General features: G+C 40.9%; 1 protein-coding gene across 1 annotated transcript in view; it reads left to right on the top strand.

Moving 5' to 3' along the window:
* The first annotated feature begins 867 nt into the window (after nt 1-867).
* The window catches only part of HTR1B (5-hydroxytryptamine receptor 1B), a 173650-nt gene continuing 158699 nt past the window's right edge, over nt 868-15818 (top strand). Inside the window, exon 1 of the mRNA XM_019624400.1 lies at nt 868-3093. Coding sequence (XP_019479945.1) covers nt 1848-3029 — 1182 coding nt within the window. The 5' untranslated portion in view covers nt 868-1847 and the 3' untranslated portion in view covers nt 3030-3093. The remainder of the gene's footprint in view (nt 3094-15818) is intronic.

Below are 15818 nucleotides of genomic sequence, written 5' to 3'. Positions count from 1 at the left end.
ACAGGGCATCTGTGGCGGGGGTCATGAGACCTAATGGTATTGCTTGGTGCAGCATATTGTTGATACCCTGATGTAGTCGTTGAAGGCGAGGAGAAGCTGGGGGCATGGCCCCAGAGCCGTTTTCTTTCTTTTTTCTTGAATACTAATGACCTCTTTTCTAGGCAGGTTGTGAAAGGCGACGTGCTCACTGCGAACTGTTTTCCAAAGGCAGCGAACTGCTGAGTGGCTGAGGCTGGAGCGGGAGGGTGGAGAGGAAGGTTTAATTTCACAACAGTGAGGCTCTGCTTGTGATACTTTCACATTTTTGCTTTTTCTTTCTTTTTTTTTTTCTTGTTGACTCACAGTTAAAGGGAAGGGGCTGAAAGAAAAGCACATATTTCTAAAACCAGATAGGAAAAATTAGTTGGTGCTGTACCAAGAATTAAGTATGATTTGACGTCCGAAGTATAAAATGCACCGTTGGCCTTTTTCTTCTAAGGTTGTATTACTCGCACCTCCTTCTAACCTGGGTGTGGCCAGAGGGCTGCATAAAATTCCAGAGCTGTGAGTGAGGTAGGGCTGGCCCCACCTAGCACTGGCCGGCCGGGGTGGGAGGGACGCAGCGATTGAGCCTGTGCTCCCAGCTGAGAGCGTGGGTCTAACTTAACTGGAGGGGCGCGCAGCAAGCTCCGAATCCGACAGAGCAAGGACAGGACGCCCTCATCCCCTTTCTCCGCCAAAACTGCGGCACCTGGGTGTCAGGATTGGAAGGGGAGCCAGGGGGTGGGAGGTGGGGAGAGGGGGCGGTAGGACCCGGCGGGAGCTTCGTGGCCAGGGAGGGAACCAGGCGGGTGGAAAGCAGTGGGGGGAAGGGGGGGGAAGAAGACAGGGAAGGTGATGGGGAGCGGGCATCCTCACTCTCCGCGCCGCACCGCAAGAGTTGCACGGCTCGAGCCGACCCGACCTGTACTCTATAAAAGGAGCCCTTCTGATCCGCGGCTCACAGGCTCTTTCCAGGCTGGCGCACGCCTCTGCCCTTCCGCTCCAGCAGAATACTGCCCCTTCCCCGGCGTTCTGCGCTAGGTACCCCAGACCAGTGCGCTCAGCTGCTTGACTCGGAGCGGTGCCCGTGAGTCCGAGGTGGCCGCGGCCGTAACGCGGTAGGAGCAGCTGCAGCCCCAGCCCTGGAGTTCTCCTTGGTGTGGCCCAGTCTCCGCGGGGCAGCTCGTCGGAGTGGCCGGCGCGTGAAAAGAAGGGAGGGCAGAGCTCCGGCGAGAGGCGCGGCAGAGCGCAGCTCCCAGACTTCACCCCACCCAACTCTGGCAGCCGCAGTCGCCGCAGGAAACTGCCACAGCCTCGGGAGGGGGGGGCGGGAATGCGAGACCAGGACTCCTCGCTGGCCTGCACGCTTTGGTCTCAACAGCTAAGAAACTCCTGCTGATCAAGGAGCGCCCAGGTTAGGAGACGCTCAGTCCCGAGCAATTTGGGTAAGAGACCACACCTGGCTAATGCTCCCTCCTCAAACAATACAACACCCTCCTCTACTAGACGCCCCTGTAGAAGCCGGAGCCGAGCGGGGCTCGGTGGGCCAGTCCTTAGCAAGACCGGGAGTGGAGAGGAGCAGCCAGAGACGCGGCAGCAGCGCAAAGCGCACTGGAAGTGAAGGTGACGCGCTCCCCTGCCTCGGCTGCCGCGCCCTTGACCTCTAGTTGCAAGGAGGAAACGAGGGTAGAGGAGTAATTGAGGAACCCACGGAACTAACTGGCAACCAGGGGGCAAGACTGTGGTCTCTTCCGCGGCCCTCCCGCTCTCTCCCTTGTCCGTTCCATGCCCGAGAGTTGCGCTTTGGAGCTGGGGCGAGGAGAGACATGGAGGAACCCCGCGCTCAGTGCATCCCGCTGCCGACTGCGGGCTCCCAGACTGGGGTTTCTCAGGCTAACCTCTCCAGTCGTCTCTCCCACAACTGCATTAATGTCACTCCCACAACTGACGAGGTCTACATTTACCAGGACTCCATCGCCCTGCCCTGGAAAGTACTCCTAGTCATGCTGCTGGCGCTCATCACCTTGGCCACCACGCTCTCCAATGCGTTTGTGATCGCTACGGTGTACCGGACGCGGAAGCTTCGTACCCCAGCCAACTACCTGATCGCCTCCCTGGCAGTCACCGACCTTCTCGTATCCATCCTGGTGATGCCCATCAGCACCATGTATGCGGTCACTGGCCGCTGGACCTTGGGCCCGGTGGTCTGCGACTTGTGGCTGTCTTCGGACATCACCTGTTGCACTGCTTCCATTCTGCACCTGTGTGTCATCGCGCTGGACCGCTACTGGGCCATTACGGATGCCGTGGAGTACTCGGCTAAAAGGACTCCCAAGAGGGCGGCGGTCATGATCGTGCTGGTGTGGGTTTTCTCCATCTCCATCTCGCTGCCACCCTTCTTCTGGCGTCAGGACAAAGCCAAGCCAGACTGTGTGGTGAACACCGACCACATCCTCTACACCGTCTACTCCACGGTGGGCGCTTTCTACTTCCCCACCCTGCTCCTCATCGCCCTCTATGGCCGCATCTATGTGGAAGCCCGCTCCCGGATTTTGAAACAGACTCCCAACAAGACTGGCAAGCGTTTGACCCGAGCCCAGCTGATAACCGATTCCCCTGGGTCCACGTCTTCGGTCACCTCCATTAACTCGCGAGCTCCCGATTTGCCCAGCGAATCGGGGTCTCCTGTGTACGTGAACCAAGTCAAAGTGCGGGTCTCCGATGCCCTGCTGGAGAAGAAGAAGCTTATGGCCGCTAGAGAGCGCAAAGCCACCAAGACCCTGGGGATCATTTTGGGAGCCTTTATTGTGTGTTGGCTGCCCTTCTTCATCATATCCCTGGTGATACCTATCTGCCAGAAAGCCTGCTGGTTCCACCTGGCCATCTTTGACTTCTTCACGTGGCTGGGCTATCTCAACTCCCTCATCAACCCCATTATCTATACCATGTCCAACGAGGACTTCAAACAAGCGTTCCATAAACTGATACGCTTTAAGTGCACAAGTTGACTTGTCAATTGCAGTGGGGTCGCCTAAGCGGCCTTTGGGGACCATGTTGTGTCTGGTTCCACAGGTAGGTCGACTCTTCTTTCACTGTTACGGGGTCGGAGTGAGGTGCTCTCTTCTGGGCCAGGGCAATGGATCCTGAGAAGCCAGGACAGCCCTGAGAGAGAGAGAGCACGGGCGCGCACTCTGAATGGAGAACTGTTCCAAATAAAGATAGAGCTTCCCTGCTGAGGAGGAGGCTCACTTTCTCCCCCTCAAACCCCAGGTTCAGCACTGATCCTGCGGCAGCCAATCAAAAGGGGGGTTTGCAACTTTTTAAAAATCGATGATGGAAAGGTGATCCCTGCTCTGCTTTGGTGTCATGGATGATGCCCTCTAGAACCAGAGGTGCATGTAGTTGTTGTCTGAAGCCTGTCTGAGACAGATACATGCAGCCTGGCAGTCCTTGAACTAGACACTTGATACCCTGTGTTTGGGGGAGAACTTTGTGTTACAGCTTCATTTAAGAACAGTTACTTTGGCATCCTTCAGTCTTCAGTTTTTGTTTATTTAAACTTGGTTGGAGAAACTTGTGGATTTGGTGCTTCAAACCCTATGTGTGGCTTGGATGGCACAGAGAAACCTCGAAGAGTTAACAGCAAAATTCTGATGTTATGATCTCTATTTTTATTATAACTGAAAGTATATGGGGTTGGTGGGTGGCAATGGGAGACGGGAAGTGTTCAGATGAGAACCAACACCTATGATTGTTTTCTGCAGATTTGTAATTTTTTAACTCCTCTTTAGTGAATGTCAAACTACGTTTCTAACAACTCAAACAAAACATTATGTGTGCTAGTGCCAAAGTCTGTAGATTGCTTTATTTTTCCTCCTAATTTCATGTACCTGTCATTTTACACATTTAAATCCCTATAAATGGAGGCTATGATGGGTGACTCAGCCCAAGCTGCTGCTCTATTTCTTATTAATGCAATCGATTAAATGGATGATATTAGATACATACTGCTCCTTAACAAGAGAAGTATCTTTATTCTTTATCCAATTCAGTGAGATATAAAGGAGATTGATGAATAGGAATGGTTCTTCTACAATTAAGGAATAAGGGGCAATAGGAGGATGTATATTTTGACTTGTAAAAAAAAATCTTAAATGCATGAGACTTTTTTCTGATAGTCATTTGCACTCTCCTTCCCATTTGTAATTCCTTTGTGTGCTAACATATAAAGTAACCAAGAGAACTAGCTCCTTTCTCCAAGAATCTTCAAAATGCAGTAAGAACCCTAAAATCTATTAAAGAGAAAAAAAATTCGTTTCTTTTCACTTTCTATTGAAGTTTGGAAAGGAATGAAGATTACTTTTAAAAAGCTTAGACAAGCTAAAATTAAGCCTGCTTTCCTTCTAACTCACAGAACCAAGCCTCAGACTTACTAGATAATCAGTCAACTGACAAACTTTTGAACCTCAGAATTTGTCACTGACCTGATACCCCAATGAATATAATAACAGTAATACTGTTATTTATCTGTCTTTTCAAATTGCTACAATATTTACTTGTTTCTCAAATTCACTCTGAAGACTCCACAACACAGGACAAGATTATATACTAAAAGATGAAAAGTGCATTATATAAATAAATAAAAAGGAGTTAGCCTTGAAGGATCATCTACGCACAAAAAAAAATGTGTATGTGAAACATGTAATATGCCAAAGAAGATACACACTCCCTTCTTCAGAGAGCTTTCTGCAGTTGATACCTTTTGTCTGCAGAAGCAAGTTTGTCTTTTTAAAATGCATTCACTCCAGCTTGAAGCTCCCCAGTCCAGACTGTTAGACAATAGGTGCATTGAGCTGAAGTACACTGCCTATTGTGCAGACCTTCACCCTGGGGTAATGACTCTTGATATTATCCTATTCAAAGGTCCATGCATAAACTAAGTAAAAAAAGGGAATTTTGATCAACATTTACACTAGTCACTGGAGTAAGATAAAATTTTAGGAATTAGATATTCCTATATTTCTGCTGTATCCCCGAGTTCCTGTGTGTCCACACACGTGTGTGTGTGTGTGTGTGTGTGTGTGTGTGTGTGTGTGTGTGATTTCTCCTATGGAGAAATCTAGTTTACTATTGATAAGAATGTTCATAAAGCACAGTATTTATGTTATTATATTTGTTTTTTGTTTATGCAGCTGTGTTTTCTTTGGGCCTAAGAAGCAATTAAGTTAACTTCTAGGCACCTGAGCGGGAAAAATTAATTGAAACAAATAGCCACTTACAAATGATTATTTGGCACCTACAATGATTGTGTCCTCACATTAACAAAACACGGTCAATTTAGTCTAAGGGAATGTTTGCCTTTTTTTGTAGATTACCCACCTGAACTTTTGCTTAACTATTTGGCTGAACTGACTGGACTTGGGGCATATTGTATGAAGTAGAAGCTTGCAAACACTTGTATTTATAAGAGATCTAGAATCATCATCCAGCACTGCACATGGTTATGCAAAGTGTATTATTCACCCCAGGGGTATGTAGTTAAGACTGTTAAGCTCCTTTCAGTTACTGCTTTCTATAGCATAGTTTGTTTCATAAACTAGACATATGGCTTTTCTGCAGACCATAAAATGGGAGATGCAAATGTTTAACTTACAAAGAAATGAAAATACATTTTCATTGGCTGTGGTAACAAATAACATTTTCCATATTGCTTAATTGCACAAATTTTCAGACAAATATATGAATGTTTACTCATCCCAAAATACCAATATTGTCTTGTGTTTCTAGGAATTTTAGAGTTTCCTTTTTAAGAATGGACACTGCACCCATGAATGAATTGTTATTGAGTTTAACAAATTTCCTACAGAACAATGTTCTTCACTTTTTCTCTCTATTATCTTAGTTTTATCTTCTTTAAACAGGAAACCCTAAGAGGACTATAATTCACGCAAGCAGTAAAATCTCAGATTTTGTGTTCCATAGAGTTGTTGTGACTGAAAATTGCTGTTGGTATTCCACCTTTCAACAAATGTGTATTTGGAAATGAAATTTAGGTAAATAATGAAATAAAAGTCCTTTTTGTGTTCTAAAATGCTTTGGGTAGTAATTCTATTATTATGGAAAGATTGGTTCATGGGATTCTGGGTTACATTTAGGAGTTTAAGCCTTCAAGAGAGAGTAATTGATGACACAAGATTCTGTGGTGGACTGGCATACGTACAGCCATGATTTGGGGGGTTTAGTTTATATCTGAGGAAGAATTTAAAAGGAATTAGACAGATCATGCTCTCACGTTCTGCGAAGAGGGTAACTTAGGTTCTCTCTCACAAGAATTTTCCAGATCAGCATCCTTACAGGTAAAGTTTGGTCTCTGGTCTAGGTAGTAAGATTTCAACGTACTGTGTGGTTCTTGAAATACAGAAAAAGGAAAAGGAGGAATTGGATTAGAAGCAGTCTTGGGGGAGATATCAGAGGAGGAGACTTACTTCTCTGAACACCAGAGAAGTCGGCAGAAAAATAGCTTTTGGAATCAGAACGCCCTCGATTTGAATTTCAAATAGAGCTGTGTGGTTCTGCTCCTCAAACGCAGCCTACTTGCCGTTTGTTGCAAAGGATTACAGACTATGTAAAGCACCTATCAAAATACCTGACACTTTTTGGCTCTCAGCAGATGATACCTTCTCTTTGGCCATTATTTCTCCATTGCCTCCTTTGTAGATACAGGGAAACTGTAGTACAGAAAAACTGAGGGCTATTTGAGAGAGGTTTGCCTGAGGAAGACCAAACTAGACAGAATGGGAGAAACTTGGCTAAACTAGAAGTAACTGAAGTTTGCAACTTTTCACACTTACTCCCTGAGGCTGACACATAGACCAAAGACCAAAAGAGAACACGAGAGATGGTTTGTACAGGGTCTAGCCGCCAAGAGGAAATTGCCAACTATTTCATTTCATATAGCATCCTCTTCTTTACTGTCAATCCCTCCTTCCTCTTCCTTGTCTAGAGATTTCCAGCTGTCCCCCAAGTGTCCAAATTCCCTCACTGCATCTACGTCTTTTCTTGATGTCTCATTTTCCACTTCTCTTTTCTCACCCATGCAAAGCCATGATAACCAATGATAATGTGTTGATCAACTCTTATTTTCCTGTGGAACAGTGATTAAGTAGGCCAGCGTTTTGTATTATATAAAAGGAAATTGTTAATCCAAATTAATGTGTAATTTGTGAGATCAAAAGGTGTCAACCGAGGCATCTACTGGAGTTTACAGAAAGGGCAAAGGCTGGTAGGGGACCGGTGTGGGAAGTGAAGCTTCACTTTCATCCAAGCCCATCCTTGAACAGTCCACCAGGGGGCAGAGTGCCCTTGAGTTGTTTAGAGGATGCCGGTGCTCACCGTTTGAAATCTCTTAATTCCCCCTTCCTGGACACTGCAAATGGTATTGTCTCCCGACTCAGTGAAAACAAAGATCCATAAGCCAAGGGAAAGAGAGCTTATTATTTATTTCAAAGAGCAGATTTTCAGAACTGCAAATTTAGACAGATGATCCCTAAAACTCAAAGTTTTTCTTCATGTATGCAAACTTATTTAATTATTCATCTCTAGTTCTGGAGTAGTGCTAAAATCTTAGCATTTTAAAACACTGTGACCTTTGATTAGTGTGGCACTGGGTAAAGTCAGAGGTTAGGAGACAATTTATATTCAAAATAAAGGGAATTAATTATTTACATATATATATATATATATATATATATATATATATCACCACTATCTTTTTATTTTCACTGTGTTTTTCAAAATTTCATTGATTTGAGGTTGACATATCCATAGTTCAAAGGCAAAACACTTGCCATTTAAAGAGAGGGCTGCTTTTTTGCACAGAAGTAAGGTGCACGATATGTCAGTTTTTCCCGGAAGGTAGACATTCAAGTCTGTGTAATTTTGGCATTTACTTTTAAAACAGGCATATATAGATGTGAATATAATCTTATTTATCAAAAATAAATTTCTGTGTCAGGAAATGGATTATATAAAATAAGAAAACAAATGAGGTCATATCATTGTATTCTTCCTTAACTGTTACTCTCTAGCATTTTCATTGTCCCTGATGGGGAGTGAATGGTACATTTTCTATGTGCCATTTCACGTATCTGTCAGTTAAACAGAACTTTCAGTCAACATCCACATTTTAGGATTATACTAGGATTTCTTAATACTAGTCCAAGCATAGTTTAAAAAAGAAAATGCCCATTTCTTTTGACTAATTTGTACATATTTCAAAAGCTAGGAGAGTGCAAAACTACTAAGTATATGAAAAAACAGCCTTATAATATTTCTTGTACTTAAAGTGAACAGATGGTGATATGGGATCCATTTATGGTAAATGCTTAAAAGAATCTACACATGACTGCTTAAATGATGCATGAAGGCATGAGTCACATCCTTCCTGACTCTGTGGGAACTTTGTAAACATTGGCCTTTGATTGGTCATCCCATATTGGGATAACTAGATTTTAGGGTATCTTTTGCTCACAAGTGTGGTGACAGGACTGCTGTGGTAGGGCAGTCCACAAAGGCTTGGTTACTTGGTGCAGGAGCTGTGCCCAGGGCACTTTTGTAAACACATCCGGTTGTCTCTTCTAAGCCCATTTGCTAATCCAGTTCGTGATCATGTATGTAGACCTATGGCTCTCCCTGTCATTCAACAATTCATCCTTATTTCTTTGAATTATCTCAATGGGTTCAGCACTGGGCTGATTTGATTTTGTGGAGATGCAGTTTTATGGCTCTTCATCTTTTCATCCCAGTCTTGCTGGCTGTAAGCTCCTTGAGCCCACTTTCTTTTTTTTTCCTGCCCCTCAGAGGCCTTCCCACCGAGTGTAGCATGTTGGTGTAATCACACAGTGGAAAGATGGGGATCAGCTACTGGCATGAAGATCCCCCCCCATTGACCCCCCCCCCACACACACACACACACATTGGGAAGGTTTAAAATGCAAGAGAAAGTCTGAAGTCAAAAAGAACTGAGTTTAAACCCATACTTAGTAAACATTAACAAGTTCCTCTGTAAGTGCTTATATAATGATACACACCACTATTACTTGCAGGTAAAATTAAATGGGATAATGCAATTGCTTTCAACCTTGGCTACACATTTTATTTATCAGGAGAGCTTTAAAAATACCTTTGCTCAGACCCTGTCTCAGACTAATTAAATTATATTATCTAGAGTAGGGAGTGTTATTCTTATTTTACAAATTCCCTCCAGGTAATTCTAATGTGTGGCCAGGACCAAACCCACTGAGATATGTATATAGAGTTCTTAGAATAATTTTGGGCACGTTCAGGATCTGTGGGTGTGAAGTGGGTCCCTGAATGAAACGGGAAATTTTTAACAGTGGTATTTTTCAAAATGTAATGGACCTATGAATCACCAGGGGAATTGGTTAAAATGCAGATTCTAATTCAGTCCATCAGATGAGAGTCTGTGTTCCTGACAGGCTCTCAGGAGATGATGCTGTTCCACGGACCACACCTTGAGCAATAAGGATCTACAGGAAGACATAGCTTAGTTATAAAGCATTGGATATTTCCTATGAATATGTTTTTAAAAACCCAAAACAACCAAAATAAAAGCAACATAAAACTTGCAAATAAGAAAATGTGCTTTTTAATGTACAATAGATTATAGTTTCCTGACTTGTTTACATGGTATTCATGCCTCAGCTTCAGCAGCTGCTAAATGTTTCCCCTTACATGCTTCCTCCCAGATGCTTCAAATCTTCAGTCTACCCCAAAACCAACAGTTTATTCCTGGATCTGAATCAGCAAATTATGACCCTCAGATATAGCCATTTGTTCTTATTTTATATCACTTCCAAATAAGGTCTTTGTCTTGTGTTAAAAATAAAAAATAATATACATATATACATATTTGAAAAGCAAATGATAAAACAATAAATAAATAAAAGAAAAAACAATTGTCAACATATGGCAAATGGCATAATTTCCTTGATAATCTATTTCATTTAGTGAGCCCAGTTGGATTTCTTCTGTTAACATGTACTCACACACAAACATTTACATATTATATAGGTTTTTATTTTTTGTAAACACAAGTAACTACTTAATCAAAATTAAAAGAGGTGTGCTTTCCATGCATTATATTTTATTTATATTGCATTTTAGAGACTTAATATCCAGCAGCTTTTTTATTTCATGGGAAGCTCCTCCCTATTTTTTATTCCCCAAAAATTTTATAATTTTTTTTTGTGTGTGAAAGTAATTTAAGTTATTTATGGGAAATGTTTGTTAAATTCTTGGCATTCATCCATAAAACTGGAGACACTTTTAAGTTTCCTAAACTTAGGTTGGGAATAAGAATTAAATGACCCTATTTAAGATAGGATCCTGTCATAGTTTTTTACTTGAGTGTTTGAAGTTAAATGAATAGTGTCAGTGTCAAAGCAAGTTTTCATCCTAGAGTACAAAACATAATTTAAAGTCTTCATCTCCTCCATGTACAATCATGATGCTTAGAGCTGGATTCTAGCAAAGATACATTGCTGGGAATTTAACTGCTTTATTTTAAAAGGGGCAGAAGCTGGGGAGGGAACTAGTATCATTGAGCACTTACTCTGAGCCATGTACTTTAAAGAACTGCCCTCCAGCATTAGTTCTCATAACACTATCATGGCCTAGGTATTAGTGTTCTTTTATTATTATGTTGTCAACATCACGACCATGATCATGAAGAAGGTATTACCACAGTTTCATCCAGTTCTGTGTTTAGAGAATTATAGCAACAGTCCCAGTCGAATAATTTGTGATCAGACTTGGAAAGGAAACTGCATAATTAGGTGTGTTTCACTTAGTCTTTGAGAATAGTGTTTCTAAATGCTAATCTGAAGCATTAAAGTAGAATAGAATTTAGGGATTATTTGTAATACAATGTTGTATCTAGGGAACACAGATTTCCTTCTTGGTCAGCTCCCAAAATCCTGTCTCGCCCTGCCTGACTACAATCTTGACCAAGCAGGGCACACATCAAACCCACTGACCTCTTCCAGGGGAGTTGGTATGTATAATAAAACGTACATTTAAGCTGCTGGACATGGCAGTATTAAGTATAGGTGCTTCTTCTGTGCTGACAAGAGGTATTTCCCTTTTATGCACAGTTACTGAGGGATGTATGTGTTAAAAACTTAGGTATTTGGGCCATTATGCCTATTTTTACGTGGAGTCAAATTTCTGAGTAAAAAGTAAATTCCAGCAAGTAACAGGATATTTTCAAATATTAGGGTTATTTCTGTATCATGTAGATAAAACTTCTAAATTAATGTTGATATTTTTTTTAGTTTTTACAGTTGTGTTTTATTTGCACAGCCCCTTTATGCCAAGAGCTTTACATGATTTTCCTCTCCCCTCTCTATTTCCACACCCCCAACAAATTCTAAACACTACCACAAACAAAAAACCAATAAATCCTGAAGACAGGAACTTATCTGCAGTCACAAAACTGACTTGCAATGAAAACATTTAGAATAAATATAAAAGAAAGATTTGCTTTCGTTAAGGAGTAAACACAACAGTGAGTTTGCAAGGCTGTGGAATCTCTGTTTTGGATGAAAAAGAAACATAAATTGGAGAAAATTCTTCTCTAAAATAATTTTTGCCCTGTGTCTTTGGTTATTATCACCTATTTTTAGTTGAAACAAAAAATACACAAGACAGAAACTTTAGTAAATTTGAAGTTAGAATCCAGACCCAGGCTAACCTCAGTTCAAATTCCAGATCTGAATCTGGGCCCACATTGCCACTTGCCAGTTGCATGAACTTCGCACACCGAGCATTCCTTTTTTCATCTGTTAATATGGACAGAATAGTGTCTTATTCATAGATTTATTATGAGGAAAGCTACAATGTGGAAATGGTTAGTCCAAAAAAGTGCTTCAAACGTGGTGGATGTTTACCGGATACTTGGCTACCTTCTGTTCCAAAGTCCATGAGTCAGCAGAACTATTTAAAATCCTTTACTTTTTTTCTTCTTTAATTAGTAGGCGATTTTGGGACAAGCTATTTAATCTCTGTACATGTCAGTTTTTCTACCTCTAAAATGGGGCTAATATGATCTATTTTGAAAAGATTTTAAGATTACATATTTTAATAAATATAGTTGACTTAGAGAACAGCATGTTTACATTTTATACTATATGTTTCTGTAAGATTTTTAACTTTTTTAGTTACCATAAGTATTCAATACCACAAGCATTTAGACACAATCCCATTCATTATTTTGGGATGGTAAATAGGTTAGTATACTCAACTAGAAAACTGGAACTGAACACATGCAAGTATCCTGCTAAGCTTCTTTATGATCACTATGGATTTCCCCATCTCCAAGAGGGTGGGCCTGTGTGTCAGTGTGAGCCTCTAGGAAGCAGGACTGGCGGACGCGTGGCAGTGTGCTTTCCTGGCCTCATGCAGATGCAGTCTCAAGTAGCACAGTGTACACTGAGTAGCTGTTTGTCCACAATAACCCAAGCCGCTGTCCACAGGCAATGAAATAATTTTAAAAGCCATTTAGTCTGCATTTAATCAAGTCTGTTTTCATTTTTGACCGCTTGTGTTCCTCAGTGGTATTCATAAAACACAGATATTTGCTATAGCAACTGCTGCAGGCTAGCACAGCAGGGCAGATGGACTGGACAGATTACTTTCATTCCATAAAGGAGGTCCCCCTGCCTTTATGAAACGATGCCTATGACCTATTTCAGATCAAAAGTAGACCAAAAATGAGGGTTTAAACACTACTATTTTATATTTTTATTATTTTAGTTAAAACTGGTCTTTTTCTTTAAAGCAGCAGTAAATATACTGTGCAATTATAAAACCAAAGAACATGAAGATGATAATCTCCTGTAAAGCCAAAAATAAAAAAAAAGACATTATGTATTTGGATTAAAATGGATGCTTTTCTACATTTTTCTTGTTTTTCTATACAATCAATTTTGGAGGTGACCAACTCTTTCTTAGAGAAAGTATTTGAGCAACTAAATCAGTGTAGACCAGGATTTTTCAACTTCGGCACTGTTGACATTTTGGTCAGGGAGTTCTTTGTTGTGGGGCTGTCCTGTGTATTTTAGGATATTCACCAGCATCCTTGGTGTCTGCTCTCTAGATGTTAGTAGCAACCTCCTTTCCCTACCAGGCAACCAAAAATATTTTGACAAATATATTGACAAATGTCCCTTGATGGGAAAAATTAACTCTATTCAGAACCACTGGGGTATGCAATCAAATTAGATAGCTTAGCAGGAAATCTATTTAGGAATCTAAATTATTTCTCTTGCCATCATTTTGATGAGACTACCCAGATAATTGCCAAATATCCTTTTGTATAAATATAGACATAATCAAAGAACCACCTTAGGTCTGTTAAATATGCAGATTCTTACTGGGGTATCCCTGAATCCTCAGAAATTCCACAGTGGCCTTCAGGGAATCTTTGGACCCCATGAAATTATCTATTTTTGAGTCTATGTGCATTTTTATATTTTCTTTGAACAAGAAGCTTTTTCAGGTGTAGAAAATATATATAACATAAAATTTTACCATTTTGACCACTAATTAAGTGTAATGGAGAAGAATTTTTGTTAAATTCCTTATGAGGCCTTTGATCCAAAAAAAAAAAAAAAGTTAACAATCATTAAAAGAGAGCACATAATGTAGGGTTATTGAAAAAATGTGCTTGAATGCCACCCCCTCCCAGTCCTTATGCCCCAGTTCACTTGCCATCATCACCTCTGAGAAGCTTTTCCTGATTCTTGACCAAGACATTTGGCTCATCTTTCTGCTATATTTGTAGTCTTTCTATCAAATACCATGTGGACAGTGACACAGCAGGCTTACAAATGGGTTCTCAGGAGAGTTCAACAGTACCTTAGGAGAGTATAAAGGCGAAATTAGCCTGCAAGTTCTTCCTTTCTAAGAGGTTTAGGGTTATTGCATTATAGGGTCTGGCACAGTGCCTGACCCTTTATAGGGGCTCCTTAAGTGCTCAGTAAATGAATGTGTGAATGGATGAATAAATGGATGTTTTACTTTGCATGATAATGTTCAGTAAAATATTTTTCAACCACATGGTTTCCTAAAAGTCTGTTAGTTAAAAGCATTTAAGTGAAAGAAAAAGTGTGTTCCTTAAAAGAGAAACTGATGTTTTTAATAAGGCACTGCAAGATGCTGAATCAGCAAGAAAGACTAAGTGATATCACATAGGCAAGAAGAAGAGTGCACTGATTTATTCTATGATAGGAAGATTTTTAATAACAAAGGTCACAATTAAGGATAATGATACATAAGAGCCAAATACTTCTCAGCACCCAAAAGCAAATTTATATGGACAATATCGTTTTTAAAGTTTTCTGCGCAATTGCAGTTTTATTGTCATTAAACATTTTAAATACAAATTTCCATGTGTTGGACTCTCATGGAGTTACAGTTTCTTTCTAGAAATGCCTACTGTACTTCTGCACAGGATGATGAGGAAAGATTTTTCTAAAGGGATAAAGTTATGATGAACTAAGTGAGCGTGTGTGGAGGAGACCCCAAGACAGGAGGTCTGCTTGGCAGGGCCATGGTCTCAGTGTGGGAGAGCAGTTCACCCCATATGGGGAGGGGGTTCATAGGTCCAGAGGTAGGGACAGTAAAATCCTCTAGGCATAAGAACACACTATGGCTCAAAGGATGTTAGTTTATGATTCTTGGCCCATGTAATGAAGGTCTTTCATCCTCTCAGATCTGGATAATAAACATAGCTACCCAAGGTGTCTTCCTTTACTTATTTGCAAAATAACTTGAGCAATTTTTCAATTAGAATACAAAGGAATTTTCATTAGACACGTCTGTATCAACAAAGACCAAACTTTCATGTAAGGTTAGGATAATTTCTACAAATTACTTAGGCATTAATATCACAATAACAACTGATTTTGGTGGCCTGAATAATTAATTTAGATTTTCTGTTTGCACTGATTGAATTCACTGGATAAGTGCACATTTCTTTTTCTTGCTCGTGTGGACCCACAGCATCAAGTCTTTGAACAAATGTTAAATGATGGGAAATTTTTGTTTATTGTGTAATTCAATAGCCCAGCATTAGAGCTGCTTATTAGGTGATTGTAAGATGCAAAGAAAAGGAAAATTACTATTTTCTTGTGCTGACTGGTGCAAACAATGACATCAATTAGTGCTGGCTCTCAATTATGCAGAAGCATGGAGTTGCCATGCAAGTATCAAACTGAAGATTTTTTAGGAGGAACAGCAGACAAGGAAAAAAGGAGAAAGATTGTGACAGGAGATAACATTTATTGTGACAGGCTTTATCGCTCCAATATCAATTAATTTCTTGGGGCTGAGTGGACAGGGGAAGGGAAGGCAAGAACAAATAAGAAAAGCAGTGCTACCGAAGCAGCAATATTTCTGATCATTTGTCATTGACACTACTAAATGAGTGTTTGAGAATCAAATTATCTTGTCATTTTCTCATGGATTGAGGTCATGAGTAATGGAAAAAGAAACCAAACTTTCAACCTCTTCTCTGTAAAATCAACCTGCTATCTAAGGCAAGTGAAGTTCGTATCGCCGCTGGTTCTAATTAAATACAGGATTGCTTCATTCCTTCTTAAGCTCCCTGTCATGTATATTGGTTCTCACTGAAAACATCAGATAAGAATGCCACCTGGAGTCTTCTGGTTTTAAATACAGTTCTGCATAAATAGCATGTGTGCCATTTCTACTAC

The sequence above is a fragment of the Hipposideros armiger genome, unplaced genomic scaffold (assembly GCF_001890085.2).
Source record: "Hipposideros armiger isolate ML-2016 unplaced genomic scaffold, ASM189008v1 scaffold_588, whole genome shotgun sequence".
In the NCBI taxonomy this organism is placed as follows: Eukaryota; Metazoa; Chordata; class Mammalia; order Chiroptera; family Hipposideridae; genus Hipposideros; species Hipposideros armiger.
Note: the sequence above shows the minus strand (reverse complement) of the source record. Positions and strands in the feature narration are given on the sequence as shown.